At 42.6% G+C, this 17,065-nt stretch overlaps 1 protein-coding gene across 1 annotated transcript in view; it reads left to right on the top strand.

Annotated features, from left to right (window-relative positions):
• Window positions 1-17,065, top strand: part of LOC126213361 (dnaJ homolog subfamily C member 11) — a 139,556-nt gene that overhangs the window by 67,257 nt on the left and 55,234 nt on the right. The window contains exons 5-6 of the mRNA XM_049941065.1: window positions 6,927-7,097; window positions 11,609-11,754. Of these exons, the coding sequence (XP_049797022.1) occupies window positions 6,927-7,097; window positions 11,609-11,754 (317 nt within the window). The remainder of the gene's footprint in view (window positions 1-6,926; window positions 7,098-11,608; window positions 11,755-17,065) is intronic.

The following is a 17,065-nucleotide window of genomic DNA, read 5'->3' as shown; positions in this document are numbered from 1 at the left end:
TGAAGGGTAACAAAAGATTGAAAATTTACGGTTTTCAGCCCAGGAAAGTCGTTGCAGGTGGAAACCGCAACTAATCTCGACCTTCAAATAGCGGTTTACGAGTTCTAGTTACTATTGCCCTCGTAATAGGAAGCTAAGACCCATACCTCCTCGCCAGCTCTGTGGTAACGTGCTGACCTGTGAAAAAGCGTCTGTTACGGTTCGAAGTTCCAGTCTCACTGACTGTAACGTTTTTATCCCTTCTGTGAAAGAGCTACAAGCAGTCAGATCAAACATCAATAAGGAAATCGCAAGAAAATGCTTTCAGCTCATAGTGCAATGTTGAAAAACTTACAATGCTGCACAACAGGTACGGCCTCTTTCCGCTGCTGACAAGCGAATTTTGGGTTTCTAGGAATACGTAACTATATTTATGAAATGCCACATTTGCATACCTCTTGAGTATGACACAGCATACCAATTAAACACAGACCCAATCAAAATCTAAGTGAGTAGTATTTTACTAATTCGTGTCGATAGAGGCATGCTTGTGTACAGATACTTTCGTCGTAAGGTTATCATGGTTAGTTTTATTTCATTTCTTATAATACAGTGCACAATTTTCGTAAGGTTTCCTTTAGTGTTGTTAAAACAATAGCAAACATGAGAGAGAAATTAATCATCAACGATATATGCGAATTCTCTGATGTTACCTATGACAGTCTGACAATGCACATGCAGTTTATTGATTACATGCATGTAGAAAACTTGTTCTGAGTTAAAGCTGTCAAACAAAGTTTGAAGAAGAATAAAATATCACTACCACACGACGGCTAATGTAGAAAATACTTTTCTGACATATTATGGCACGATGCGCTCTCCCTGCACATCTTCGAGATGCATCTGCTGTCTGCTGTCTATTAAACCTGAATAGAACAAAATGTCACAGTAGTTAGCCCTTTTTCCACATGCAACTACTTTGGGTTGAGAAGTGAAGGGAATTATGTTCAAAGCTCCATTAGATTGATACCTTCAGCAGAGAGCAGAATTGCGTTTTAAAAAATGTAGCACTGAATGTATTCGAACTCGCGACATCTTATCTATGCTACAAGCTGACACGTAGCTACAGCAGCTCCAGAGCTCGGCAACTATTCCTCCAGAACTTTTGGATTCCACAGCACTGTGAGATTATGCATATGGCCAGGTCTTGACTTCTGAGAGACAAACAGTTACAGCTTTTCTTTTGGACTGAACGACGTTTTCTAGTAACAACGCAATAGAATAGCTCCAGTGGAAAGGAACACTTCCTATTTAAACTTCTGCATCCTACACTGTTGGCAGTTGTGTGTAGGTGGCAGTTACGTGATTTTATTTCTGTGATTACAAAATAGTCGAATGTATGCACTGGGTAGCCGAGGCAGCTAGTTCATGGTGATTCGGTCAACCAAGTAAATGAATTTACTGAACATGCTGCAAATTACTACAGGGAGCCTGTGTGTCAGAATTCTCATCCAGTGTGGCGCAACTGCGTTACGATAGAAAAATGACTCGCAGAGAAGAGGATTTCGTGGTCTGTTGGACGGATGGTAGGTTGTTATACCTATGATGTGGGTTCGATTCCCACTTCCGTCAATGATTTTAGATAGGGAGAGACAGATTCCATTCTCTCCTGGCTACACCAAGTGAAGGAGATATAATGGCTGCGTGGTCTGAAAATTCACATTATAGATGATATTCCTTCTTTACCAAGTAGACGGTAGGTTGAACCACAATAAAGTCTGGAGTGACGACATGTAGAAACTTCCGGGTGTAGGTCGGCGTTACCTCGCTAAATTCACTTGACATTCGTTTTCCACATCAAAGACTCGTACGATATAATCCGCTGCAAGATGACACAATTAGAAAGTATATTTAATTTCTGGACTCCAAGAACGGCGTTCTTCACATAAGTAACACCTGTTTGTGTGTGCATTCGGGAGGACGACGGTGCAATCCCGCGCCCGGCCATCCTGATTTAGGTTTTCAATGATTTCCCTTAATCGCTTCAGGCAAATGCCGGGATGGTTCCTTAGGAAGGGCACGGCCGATTTCCTTCCCCATCCTTCCCTAATCCGAGCTTGTGCTCCGTCTCTAATGACATCGTTGTCGACGGGACGTTAAAACAGTAATCTCCACCTCCTCTGTTCGTGTGTTTAATGTTGCGTTTTGAGGCTCAGGCAACATCGCAGTGACTATATTCCGCCTCTGGCCGCCAGTGTGTCGTTAGCTCAGAGGTTCCTTTGTGCGTTGCAGTGCTTGTACTATAAGACATAGCAGTTCGAATCACTGTAGAAGCCGCTGACTACAACCTTTTATTTTCCATTTTAATTAATGGAGTTGCAAACTGCTAGTAGAAATTTCTTATGCGAAATCTGAAGAATGCCTTTAAACATCAATCTAAGTCCGATTTCGACTTAGTAAATTAAGTTAATATCATGGATTTCTGCTTTGCAAATTCCAAGGTGCTTCACTGTAAAATAGACCCTGAAAAGATTCAAACCGACTGTCAACTATATAAATTTGAGCTTTGTTCGTCATATAGGTCTAACATGTCAGAAGGTTGTTTATGAAGTGCACATGTTCATTAATGTAGTTCCCTTCTTCTAAATTTTTGCAATAGCATTTAACTGTAGACGTTTTCTAAAACCGGCGTTAGCAATTCCTTTCCGTTCTCTGAAACCTTCAAAACGACAAATTTTTCTGGTTTAAATCTGATGACCTTAACTATCACTTCCGATCAACAATAAATACTTCATGAACCCATACATGGAACTCCAAATGTGCAGTGTTCCTGCACTGCTACAGAGCATGCATTGCAAGGTATTCACACAGTTTATCGCATAGACTTACCATAAGGAATGAAACAAGAACTGTGATACACTTTACACCACAGACGCTCACTCTGGCTTGACGAAAACATCCAAACATTGACCAAAAGTTGCACAAATAATTGAGTTTGAAAGGAAAAGAAACGAGGTATGAAGCATTTATAAATTCATCGAATGTAGTGAGGTGGTTTAATTTCGTCCCAGTCTACAAAATTAATTTCAGGCCATACTCAGCTCTTGCCGATTAATGTAATATAATACCCGCCTACTAATCAGGGCGTCTGTCTCCGTTGCTTTTGAGCGTGAATGGAAATTGTAGAAATTTCCTGTGGAGCAACATTTAATAATAAAGCGTTTTAAATCATCAAAATCGATGAGCGGTAGCAGGCGCTTTCGATAAAGAACGGGGGAGTGCACCGCCGCTGCTGTCGCCACGGCCGCTGCCAGTAGCCAGCAAATGGATCCCGGAGCTTTGCCGCATACGGCGTCCAGAGGAGGACAGTCTGCAGGAAATCTGCCGCAAAATCGTTACTGGATAAAATTTTGATATCGGTGTGTCACAAAGCGAAATAGATTGAATCTGCGCTACCATTACATTCACGTCTTCAGCATTCAGACAGAAGAGGCTATAAAAATATTTTATGCCAGCTGCTCTTGATCCACTGACATTATGAACAGAAAGAACGCACGCTACCGCTAGACCACAGGCGTAATCAGTCTAGAGTTTCTCTATCATGGGACAAGTTTTCCTCCAGGAAGTGCCGCAGTCTACAGTGTTGCCAGATTGTGCAGATAACCGGACTTAGAGAATTAGCGAGTTGGCCAGTTTTTTTGTCCCATGTCGCGATCGGCGCGGACTTAGCCTCTGAAGCGGCCGGCCGCCGGTCAAGTTTTATGTCAAAGAGTGTACATCCACTCTAACAGAAATGTCAGCATAGCCTGACTACATCAATGCCACATCCAGCAATAATGTACTTCTACAATGCCACACCCACCAATAATGTACTTCTGTATTGGCAATAAACCTAAACGTAAATGGGCATTTTTATTACCGTAGAACAAAAGCAAAAGCTCCCATTGTTTAATATTTCATTATTAAAAATAAATAAACTAAATGAATATTGGGTGATAGTGTTAACTAAATATATGTCACAATTAAATTTTATTACAATGAAACAATAAAACATTTAAATAGGCAACAGCCATAATATCAGTTGTAGAGTGATATGAATTATTTCTTCATTTTCAAAAGTTCTTATCTTTGTTCAGTCAGATATCAATGTTGAAATTTTTACAGTACATTGCTATCATATAGGTGTACAAACTGTGCAAAAATAATGTTTTTTATATTCTGTCCCACCTGAGATAACTAACTTCAAACTTTACAAAAAATTAAAATTTTCAAATTTCAAAAACGTATAAAAAATTAAGGAAACATTTGTAAGTGTTCTTGCTCTCTATGAGGCGAGTAGTGTATGATACCGAACTACAGGAAAAATAGATTCTCATAAATCACTCCTTGTTTGTTATTTTCGGGCCTAAAAAATTGATTTTTGAAAATTTGGAGGTCATTTTGACTGGTTATTTTTGAATTTAGGGTATGTTGTGTAATAGACAATATTTTAGAGGACACTTTTCTAAAAAACAATGATGTCAATTGCAATGTTGTAACTTAACCCAGTGCAGAGATATTCAAATTTTCGCTAATGTCTCCAGACTGAAGAATCATCGCACGTGTACAAATAAAAATGTCTGTCATCCAGTAAAGCTGCAAGATAAATTATTTTAAAAACTGTTTTGAATTTCTCAAATATAGGGCAATCACACATAAAAAATTAAAATATTTAAAAATGGTCAAGCAACCATCATTGGACCACTGCATATGGATTGATCATATATGAATTTAAACCATTAACTTTTTCTAATTTTTTTTTTTTTTTTTTTGCGCTACTTGACAGTGATATTGCTATTGGCCCACTACATCACGTCCTATGCCCTGACTATCTGCAATCGTCAGCTGGTGAGATCACGTGACATGAGCTATGATTTACAGGCAAAAGCACCTCACAATCTCGATTTCAGTACTTCAGAAGCTACAGTGCTGTATTTGGTGGAATTCGTATTTATACTTTTACCATACAAAACTATGCTTACAGGGATTGTTGATTGTGTTTTCCATAGTGATAATGAAGTAAGTGATTTATCTTTTGGATATTCACATTCTGAAAAACCACAAGCAGTCGTCCAAAGTGAAACTAGTTCTGAAAGTAGTAGCAAAAGTGACAATAATGAGGAGTGGGACTTGGATATTTAGTACTTAAAAATCAGGAAATTATTTATTTTTTATGTTTTAAAAATACTTGGAGTATGTAATAAAAATATTTATTTATAATTCAGTTTATTTATGTGAATCTAAATAATATGTAGTACTCAAATGCAGTTTATCCTATGCGTCACTGATTGCTAAAGAATTAAAATAGCCGATGTGGCCGTGCGGTTCTGGGCGCTTCAGTTTGGAACCGCGTGACCGCTACGGTCGCAGGTTCGAATCCTGCCTCAGGCATGGATGTGCGTGATGTCCTTAGGTTAGTTAGGTTAGTGTTGTTCATGACAAATGATGCAGGATCTGTTTATTAACAGTAAAACATTGTCAAACTTGCATTGCTTCATTAGATAATCATGCAGTCATCATGTAGTTCGTAGTTGTCATTTCTTGGCAATAAGCAGAAAACATTTCTTCAAAGTCAGCTCATCGTGTTTTGATTCCTGACAGTGACATTCTGAAGAACAGAAATTTATGTAATTGCAGAAAAAATGTTTCTGATATGTATTTGCAGAAAAGGAAAAAAAACACACATTTATCTATAAAATCTGAGCCCTAAAAAACGATGATTGTGCACTGGCCCATTTGAAATGTGTTTGAAGTGCAACATAGACAGCAAAGTGAATGGGACAGTAAAAACTTGATGATAATTTTGTTATCTTTTCCTCCATTGTTTACAGTGGGATTTGTGAAAATTTGCTGAACAAATATAAATCAGACGTAGCATGTGAACTAAGAATATATGGGCCCGTTGTTTGGACTATGCAATGAGACAAATGCTTACGTGAGAAAACAGTTGAGCAACAAAGACAAAAGAGAACTAAAAGATAGTGATGTGTGATTTGAGCTACACCAGATGAGATAGGGGCATAATTTGTGTTACTTATATAGATTGATTTTTGATCTTTGTGGTGTTTGTGCATTTTCAACTGCTGCATTGTGGTCACGAGATCAGTGGGAAAAAAAAAAAAAAAAAAAAACTTGTATGCTGACTTCAGGACAAATGCTGCACAGCAACTGATACAACATTCTGCACAGTTACCTGGGTACTGTGTTCGTGGGTAACCATCAGTGAGTACCATCCCTGTCAGACTTCAGGCAAAAATGTGGGCTCATTTCACAATGCACATACTCCCAAATGAGAATAAAAAAGTCACAGAGAAGTGTGTTGTTTGTGATTTGAGAGGAGAAAGAAGTGAAAGTGCATAGCATTGTAAAGAGTGTGATGTCGCTGTACATTTAGAAGACTGTTTTGAGGACTAAAGGCAACGGCTCGCCGCAGTGGCTATACCGGTTTCACGTCAGATCACCGAAGTTAAGCGCTGTCGGGCGTGGCCGGCACTCGGACGGGTGACCGTCCGGGCCGCCGTGAGCTGTTGCCATTTTTCGGGGTGCGCTCGGCCTCGTGATGCCAATTGAGGAGCTACTCGACTGAACAGTAACGGCTCCGGTCAAAGAAAACCGTCGCAATGACCGGGAGAGCGGTGTGCTGACCACACGCCACTCCTATCCGCATCCGTAACTGAGGATGACACGGTGGTCAGATGGTCCCGTCGGGCCACTTGTGGCCCGAGACGGTGCTGACGATGGAGTGGTTTTTTTTTTTAGGAGTATCGTACCCGACAATCATAATAGCTGATATGTAAAACAATCCGATTTACACCAGCCTGTAGTATATTTAGATATCGTCTCAGTACATTAAGTATGATGCAGAATTTATTTTGTACACTGCCAGAAATGTTACCCGTCTGTTACAGAGAGCCGGGATGGTTCCCCACGGTGGAGGTGTCGGGGATGAGCTTCTCGCAGTCGACGGAGGCGCCGATCACACTGCGGGACACGGTGACGCTGTCGGGGCAGCTGGCGATGCACAACGGCACGGGGCAGGGCACGGTGGGCGCTACGTGCCGCCACCTGCTGTCCGACAGGTCCGTCTCGGTGCCCGCCACTGCACTTCGGAGACCCGTGGCCGTTATTATCTTGCGTACCTTACAGTTCCGAAGGAATATATTCCCACCTCCGTGTCTGTGTTTGTCTAGCTGTCTACTTTGGAAAACTTATTCTGCACTCAGTCTCGTAGGAGAAATATCTTCAAATAGCTGAAGAACGGGTATTATGGGAAATATTCCAATAATGTACACCAGGCAACTTTTAACAAATGTGAGCCGGACGCTGTGGCCGAGCGGTTCTAGGCGCTTCAGTCCGGAAACGCACTGCTACTACGGTCGCAGGTTCGAATCCTGCTTCGGGCAAGAATGTCTGTGATGACCTTAAGTTAGTTAGGTGTACGTAGTTCTAAGTTCTAGGGGACTGATGACCTCAGGTGTTAAGTCCCCTAGTGCTCACGTTGTTGTTGTGGTCTTCAGTCCAGAGACTGGTTTCATGCAGCTCTCCATGCCACTCTATCCTGTGCAAGCTTCTTCATCTCCCAGTACCTACTGCAACCTGCATCCTTCTGAATCTGCTTAGTGTATTCATCTCTCGGTCTCCCTTTACGATTTTTACCCTCCACACTGCCGTCCAATACTAAATTGGTGATCCCTTGATGCCTCAGAACATGTCCTACCAACCGGTCCCTTCTTCTTGTCAAGTTGTACCACAAACTCCTCTTCTCCCCAATTCTGTTCAATGCCTGTTCATTAGTTACGTGACCTACCCACCAAATCTTCAACATTCTTCTGTAGCACCACATTTCGAAAGCTTCTATTCTCTTCTTGTTCAAACTATTTATCGTCCATGTTTCACTTTCATATATGGCTACACTCCATACAAATACTTTCAGAAACAACTTCCTGACATTTAAATCTATACTCGATGTTAACAAATTTCTCTTCTTTAGAAACGCTTTCCTTGCCATTGCCAGTCTACATTTTATATCCTCTCTACTTCGACAGTCATCAGTTCTTTTGCTCCCCAAATAGCAAAAGTCCTTTACTACCTTAAGTGTCTCATTTCCTAATCTAATTCCCTCAGCATCACCCGACTTAATTCGACTACATTCCATTATCCTCGTTTTGCTTTTGTTGATGTCCATCTTATATCCTCCTTTCAAGACACTGTCCATTCCGTTCAACTGCTCTTCCAAGTCCTTTGCTGTCTCTGACAGAATTACAATGTCATCGGCGAACCTTAAATTTTAATTTCTTCTCCATAGCGCTCGCAGCCATTTTTTAACAAATGTGACTTTTCCCACATTTATTATCAATAAAGACAATACAGTGTCCATCATAGTATAACTCTGACAAAGTGTGCATAACAGTAGTGACTCCAGTTTATATAATATGTCCGGGTGACAGAAGTTGTGGGATACTGCCTAACATCGTGTCAGACCTCCTTTTGTCCAGCACAGTGAAGCAGCTTGAAATGGCACAGACTCAAGAAGTCGTTAGAAGTCCTCTGCAGACAGATTTAGCTATGCTGCCTCAATAGACATCCGTAATGGGAAAGTCTACTAACAAAGTTCCAAGAATAGGCTTTAAATAATAACTGTAATGTACATAGGGATTGTGATGACAAGATTAGAATAATTATAGCACACACAGAGGCATTCAACAGTCATTCTTACCACACTCTGTACATGAATGGAAAGGGGAAAAACCCTAATACTAGAACATACCCTCTGCCGTGCACTTCGTGGTCGTTCGCAGAGTGTAGAAGTAGAAGTAGGAGTGATACCGGTACAGGATTTTGTGCACGAACTGACCTGTCGATTATATCCCGTAAATGTTCGACGGGATTCGTGTCGGACGATCTAGGTGACAGAGTCGTTCACTCACATTGTCCAGAATGTTTTTCAAACAGTTCACAATGAATTGAGGTCAGTGACACGGTGCATGTTCATCAATAAAAATTCCATTGTGTTTGGGAATGTGAAGTCCTCGAATGGCCACAAGTGGTCTCAATCTGTGTACATTTCCAGTCAGTTGGACCAGAGGAGTCCATTCCGTGCAGAGACAGCCCACACCATTGTAGAGCAATCACCAGCTTGCACGGTGCCTCGTTCACGACCTGGGCCCGTGGCTTCACAGGGTCTGTGCCACACTCGAACCCTACCGTCAGTTCTTATCGATTGAAATCTGGGCTCATCTAACTGGGCTGCTGTTTTCCAGTCATTTGGGGTCCAACTGCTACAGTCACAAGCCCAGAAGAGGTGTTCCAGGTGATGCTGTGCTGTTAGTAAAGGCACTCCTGTCAGTTATCTGCTGCCGTAGTCCATTAACACCAAATTTTGCCGTGCCGTTTTAACGGACGTATTTGTCGTAGATGTTTCACGCGTTATTGCTTGCCTGTTAACGCTGACAACTCTACGCGAACACCACTGCTCTCGGTCGTCGAGTAAAGGTCGTCGGCCAGTGTGTCGTCCTGGTGAGATATAATGCCCGAAATGTGGTGTGCGCGTCACACTCTCGACACGGCGGATCTCGGACTATTGAGTTCCGTTATGATTTTCCGAATGGAACGTCCCGTACGTCTACCTCAGACTACCGTTTTGCTTTCGAAGTCTGTCAATTTCTGTCGTGTGACCGTATTCGTGTCAAAAACAGTGTACGCAATACTACTGCAATCGGTGTACGTACGTATCACTGTCCCGCGACTATTGTCAGCCGTTTTCAAAATATACTTTGTGTACGACTGTGTACACTGAGTCTCAATTTACACAGAAATCATTATAGACTGAAAAACTTGTATTAACAACTCGGTTCACACACAAACCGAGATAATTGGACTGGAACTTAAAAGCGAGCAGCACTTGTGGTGGGAGAATGCTACAGCTGCCTGTCCTCTAGCAGTGCAGAGATTTACATAGATCGTGTTTCTTGCATTAATTTTATTAGTAACTCGTATCTTATTCCATTTAGTGTTAACTCGTCTTGTGGAAAATAAACAACCCCCAGTCATCTCTGCATATTCATAAGGTTCCCTGTGAAAGGGTCAATACAACTTTCTGATGTGATGTACTGGCGTAAGAAGAATAGGGAAAAACCCCTTGCTGTGCAGTTTGCAGTCCTGTGAAGGAAGGGACGTGCACACTGGAATGTAATGCCTGTACCATTGTTCAGGCATTATATGAAGGTGGACTGCACAGACTACAGGTTGTTGTGGTCGCCATTACTTACACCGGCCACTACGCACAAAATAAATTTATGCTGCTTCTTTATCTCACACGATTTTACCTCCATTATTATATTCCGTATTGGATAATTACTGTAGGAAGCTTAAAAAAAGCTTACAAAACACAAATGCCTTTGTCATTTAGCTCTGTCTGTCTTTTATAAGTCTCCCTTGACAAGTGACGTTGTGACAGTTGTCTCACATGCCGAGGTTCTGTGGCCCACAGCGAATCTCTGAGGTGGGACGGCGTTTTCACAGAATAACTTTCCCGACGAGCGGGTGTCTCCACGCACAGGAATTCAGGCGCCCGTCACCCCTGCCTTGCAGGTAATCTGCGTCCAATTTTGCTCTCGTGACGTGCACAAAAGAAACAAAATTTCCTGCGTAATATGCGGTCTATAACAAACACTTAATAAAATAACAAAAATGCTTGTTCGAGGTCACAACTATCCTTCCTCAGTTAGAGAGACAGAGGAAATAACACGTCACTTTCCCCAAAATGATATGTTACCCTCAACAGCCACACACAATCTAGCAATCTGCCTTCCTTCATGCATCTATCCTCCAACCTTCCCCTCCACTCTGTTACATCCCAGAATACATTTTATCCCTTTATATGGTTCCACTTCGTTAGATGTGGTACATACATTTAATATACGTTCTTAACACACTTCATTTAAAAATAAACAAATTTTCTGCTGTTAAAACACTATTTTAATAATCTGCAATTTTTCCATTCACAGCACTAAGGAAACTACAAGTCCTAGGGAGAAAATGAATATTATCTTCTTTGTAGGAAACTTAATGTAGTTTAATTTTGTATTTGGAAACATTTTCACTAGAAGCCACAGTTTTCGAGTTATTAAAAATAAACGTAACAAAGTGACCATAAATGCCCCACCCTTACGCTCGTGTCCCACTGGGCAGGATCTTTATCATGTTGTTTGTGGTACTTTCTCCTACTGCTGTACCAAAAATTTGTGATTACTCGTATTTTCCCCCCCTTTTCAAACTCTTTTGGTGTTTCCTGACTGGGCTATATGCCCTTTCCTAATCTTTTCATCTCGTGTACAACTTTTTCGGTAACAAGATCAAATAATAAGAATGGCAGAGCATCACCTCATTGTACCCCAGCTCGTACTTCCACTTTCTTTGACGTTGCTCCTCAGTAAGTCTACTGATAGAGGCATCTTTCTCAGGTGTCAGATAACACTGGGGGCATAACAGAGTGAGGGAAGGACTGTTTCGCCATTCCACACCTCACTCCTTGCCTACAGTACTCTCCAGTGTCAGTGGGAGGAGCTGACCTGTCGGGTGACTGTTGCAGGGGCTGGGTGGAGACGGAGATCGGCATCGGGGGAGGACCGATGCTGTCGCTGCGGACGTTCCGGACGCTGAGCAAACGGACGTTCGCGAATGCCGGCATGACCTTTCAGTCCACACCGCACGGCCTGAGGCCGGGCTTGGTCTTGAGTAAGTAGACGCAGCCGAGTGGCGGCAAACTCTGGCACTGACGCTGCTGGCACATCGAATCCGAGGGACCCTGTGATGTCCTCGGTGCATATCATTTTTCTCACTGAATGAATGTAACTTTGAACTCTGGAAGTTGGCGACAAGTGGAGTGTAGGCTACTAGCTACACGGAAGGCTGTACGAGGGAAGGCCGGAAAACGACGCACGATAATTTTATTTCTGTTAAGTTTAGTAGGTAACAAAACAAAAAAAAATCACAAATGACCTTTTACCTTATTTTGTACATAATCACCAATGTTCTCATCACATTTCTTCCATTGTGGTACCAGTTACAGTTTGTAGAAGTCCATTTGGCCGTTTGCAGACTGCCGATTTCACTTCCACGTCTGTCGCAAAGTGTCGGCCGGCCAGGAATTTCTTCACAGGACCGAACAGGTGAAAGTCCGACGGTGCGAGATCCGGACTGTACGGTGGATTTTGGGAGACCTCCCACCCATGTTTCACCATTTTGTCACTAACGGGAGTAGCAACACGGGGTCGAGCAGTGTTGAGAAGAAGTTTGACACTGTCGGCATTAATGTTGTGGAGTTTGTCACAAAGGACACGACGCAACTGAACTGAAGTTTTAATGTAGGCTGCAGCCTTCACTGTGGTCCCTTGTTCGGCAGAGTACGCCAGTAACACACTGTGCATATCTCAGAACAGTGACATTTCGAGAGCAGAAAAGAAAGCACATCTTATCCTCAGAGTAGACAAAAAAATTGTTGTTCTTCCAGTTGATAAGGGCAAAGCCATGGTTCTCCAGTGCAGTGGAAAATGCTTGAACACCTGGATGATCCAGCATACCGGAAAATAGCAGCAGTTCCAACAAAGAAAGCACAGCAAAGTATCTCTGTCATGTTAAAAAACGGGGTGCCCGAGGATGATGTCGCAAAATCGTGTCACCGGTGTACTCCTGTGTCACTCCGACTGTATGGTGGGCCCAAAAAACACGAGGAAAGCGTGCGTCCAATAGTGAGCAATATCGAGACACCGACATACCCTGTCGCAAAGCACCTGGCTGGTATACTGAACCTTACGTCGGAAAGTGTACACACCACCTACAGATTGCGGTCAGCTGAAGGAGCTGAGGTTACAGGACTCTGATATCGTGGTGAGTTTTGGTGTTGGCTCACTTTTCACTTGAGTTCCCCAGAAAATTAATCAGCAAGATGCTCAGCTCGGAGCTGACATGGCTTTTCAGACACGTCCTAACAGCAGCGTACTTTGTTTTCAGCGGACAGTACTATAAGCAGATTAATGGCGTAACAAGGGGCAGCCATCTCTCACCGGTTGTAGCAAATATGTTTATGGAGCACTTTAGCAGTGGAAACTGAGGAACTAAAAATCCTCTGTTTCCTCTGTTATGTTGACTATGTGTTTTCATTTGGCCACACGGACTCCAAAAAGTCTGGGAGTTCTCAGAACATCTTAACTGCAACCGTGAAAAATCAAATTTACCACGGAGAAAGAACAAAATGTCAAAGTTCTGTTCCTCGATGCTCTAGTTTAGTTTAGACCCGACGGTTCGCTTGCGCAGTGTTTATCGGAAGCCAACTTGTACAGATTTGTAACTATACGCCTCTAGCCGCCACCGTACACTCGCAAAAAAATAGTGTGCTGAACACCCTCAAACACAGGGCATCCGACATTTCGGATGAGCAGAGCCTGAAGACAGAGCTGCAACACCAGGAGTCTGTCTTCCGCGAAAATGGATACACCAGATGACAGATTTGGATGGCCCTACAACACGAGACTCCCAAGAATGCCACGAATGATAAAATCCCAAAAGTAGAAGAAAATAAGACATTATGACAACAGTCTCCAAAATTGGGAGACTATTGCGAAAACACAAAATAATGCAAGGGTTCCACCCTCCAGCCGAACTACCAGCCCTTTAGAGTCCTTCAAAGACAATTGCATTTCAAAAAAGTGAAGGTGTACCAAGTCCCGTGTTAATGTAGGGAAAACCTATACTGGTCACACAATCTGCACTATCGAAGATGGCTGCAAAGAACACGAGCGTCACACCCACTTACTGCAGCCCAGCAAGTCGACAATAGCAGAACATTGCATCGAGAATGGATATTCGATGAATTATCGGCAAATGAAAGTCTTGGCCAGTATGAACAAATTTTGGGATTCCATTTTTAAAGAAGCTATTGAAATACGTGTGACAAATAATTTAGTAGACAAGGACACAGATTTCCAACTAAGTAATGCATTGGAGCCAACACTTAGCTCAAACGTACAAAATCGTAACATCCACAAGCGAGACGAGATGCGGCCAGTGGCCGGCAGACAACTGGGGCTCTTCCGATCACTACCGCAACGTGTCGCCACACGACTGAGCTCGGCGCAGAGCTTGCGAGATCCGAACTCTGGACTCGCAGGTATATATATCGGGAGTGCGTCGCAGATCCCTCTTTCCGTCAGTACCACCTGATGATGGCAGAACTGTCGTTCACTGAAATATTGTGTAACTTTGACGATTGCATCCAGCACTGCACCCATAGTCCCTGGAAGAATGAAATATTTTTTTTTAATGGCATCCGAAAGCACTTGAAAAGATGAGTACTGTGATATAAAGCTCATAAATTTTGAGATTTAAACTCTTCATAAAAGAATGCATAAAATATTCTAAAATTGAAAGGCAAGTCAGCCAGATTCGGCTGTTGTATTGTAAATGCAGGCTACTTTGTTGCATCAAGCCTTTAGACCATTTACTGCACTGCACAACTAGCTGGAAATGTGTCTTCTTAGGGCTGGTCATTTCTTCTTCAACATTCCTTGCATTCAGGGATTTGCACCATTTAGGAGAAGTTAGAAATGTTACTTTTATGTGGTGAATTTCAAAGAAATGCTGTCAAAATGGTAGACACGTACAGGCACCCTCCGGATCAAATGCAGGACGAGTAGGAACATTGCAACTGGCAGAGCACACACAGAAGCTGTTCGGGCTGTGACACTCATCAGTCCTCACGGTGGCTGAGAGTATGGGATCAACCAGATGAGTGTCATTCACATCTTGCACAAACATATTGTAATGGATCTGGGAGATGTTATTTTCTACCAATTTTGTCGATACCAAATCTAATGAGGGAGGTTGTAAATGTTTTCTTATACTTTTGTCAGAATATTTTTTTGTTAATTGTAATTTGCCTTATTTTATGCTAATTTGCTTATATGTTTGAGAGTGACAGCATATTGATTAATATTAGCAGATGTGACGAAGAATATCAAAGAGACTGGTTACAAGTGGAAGCTCGTGTGTTTTGTAAAATGTCTTTGACGCCGGAGCCGTCTTTGACCGTAGTCAGTCGGCAGTGAACTCTCGGTGTGTGTGACAGTGGACCAATGTGCAGGTCGCCGTTATAATAATTTGCATGTGAACAGGAAAAATGAATTATGTTACTATTTTTTTCTATAAACATCAAGAAGGGACCACATTTGAAGAAATGGTATTTGAAGCACCAAAAATGAGGCAAACACATCGAACCGGGTCATTTCTGCAGCCGACGAAACAGCATTGTGGAATCATACTTTCACTAGACGACTGAAGCCAAATTAAAAGACAAATATCATCTTGTAAACATTCACGTAAAAGTGAGTACTGGCACGAAATATTCTAAATTCGAGTATATAAAAATAGTGAGCATATTTCAATATACTCCACCCTTACCGACCGTCACTACACAGGCACTCGCAGGACGTGATTTCGACTGTCGTACAAAATTTTTAAACCTTGTAAAATGCGGGATGGAATAATGACAGTAATATGAAAAGGATAGAGTGCCACTCACCATAGGGCGGAGATGTTGAGTCTCAGATAGGCACAACAAAAAGACTGCCAGAAGGCCTTCTACATTAGACAAGATACAGAAACACACCTCTCAAACACGTAACCACCATCTCTGGCTGACGGGGACAGACTGCGAGCTACAGCGCATCGTGAGAGAAGCAGCCTAGGTGGTGGGGGTAAAGAAAAGGGGTAGGGGTGGGTGTGTCCTACCCATTATCCTTCCCACGTCTCCCACAGTGGTATTCTGCTGCCCATCGAACCTACACGATATCCTCGTCCGTACCTTCACGACCCCTGCTCCCGATACCTCACTTCGTGCCTCGTATCCCTATAATAGACCTAGATGCGAGATCTGTCCCGTACAGCCTCCCACCACCGCCACCTACACCAGCCGGGTCACAAGCTGGCAGGACTACCTGTGAAACAAGTCGTGTAATCTACAAGCTAAGCTGCAACCACTACACTTCATTCTACCCAGTCATGACAACTGACAAGCTGTCTGTCCGCACGAACGGCCGTCGTCAAACTGCGGCCGACAAACGGCCGCACCACCCAGTTGCCGAGCATGAGGCTCGACACGGTGTTCTTCGTTTCATTGTCTGCTTCACAGCCTGTGTCGTACGGATCCTTCCTACTGACTATAGCTTTGTTGTAGTTTGGTCTATGTTTTCATTTAAATAAAACGCAAATATTTTAATAGATAAAAATTTATTTTGCGACCACATTTCGCTGTCCTTGCTAGTGTCTAAGGCCAGTTTTTCAGAGGAACTGGGGGAAAACGCACCTAAAACCAATCTTTTTTAGTTAGTTTTTTATTTGAATTTCAATGAATGAAACAATTAATTGTTAAAATGACAAAAGTGTTTTAAAAACCAGGATTGTACAAAATTAATCGTATGTTGTTTTTTTTGTCGTGCTAGGAGCAGGAAACAGGTGGGCCAAGTTTGCGCGCAAGTTACAAATGCTCGCTGAGAATTGCGAAAGCAGGGAAACCCTTTGCGGCTGGGATTGCCTGGTCGACTCGGCGACTTGTATTTGTCCTGCAGACCTCATGGAAAAATTTGAAAAAACATCTCTTTCGCCTCAAACTGTTGCTCGCCGAGTCAAAGGTATGGCCTTAGATATTGAGCAGCAATTAATGGAGAGAGCGGCAAACTGCATTTCATTTTCTATCGCTCTTGACGAGTCCACGGATGTTGCGGACATATCTCAGCTCGTCATATTCATTCGAGGTGCCGACGACAATCTGCGTGTCACAGAAGAATTTCTCGACCTTATACCATTAAAAGACACAACCACAGGTTTGGGTATTTTTCTAGCCTGACCAGTGTAACAATGGATCGAGCCCCTGCCGCCACTCCGGCCGGCTCATTTGCAAATTACAAGAACAGTTTGAAAACAGATTTTTGGAGATAAATGAGCTTCAACCGGCCTTATATATATTTGTTCGCCCATTTTCCCTTCGGGCAGA

Source organism: Schistocerca nitens, chromosome 11 (assembly GCF_023898315.1).
Source record: "Schistocerca nitens isolate TAMUIC-IGC-003100 chromosome 11, iqSchNite1.1, whole genome shotgun sequence".
NCBI lineage: Eukaryota > Metazoa > Arthropoda > Insecta > Orthoptera > Acrididae > Schistocerca > Schistocerca nitens.
Note: the sequence above shows the minus strand (reverse complement) of the source record. Positions and strands in the feature narration are given on the sequence as shown.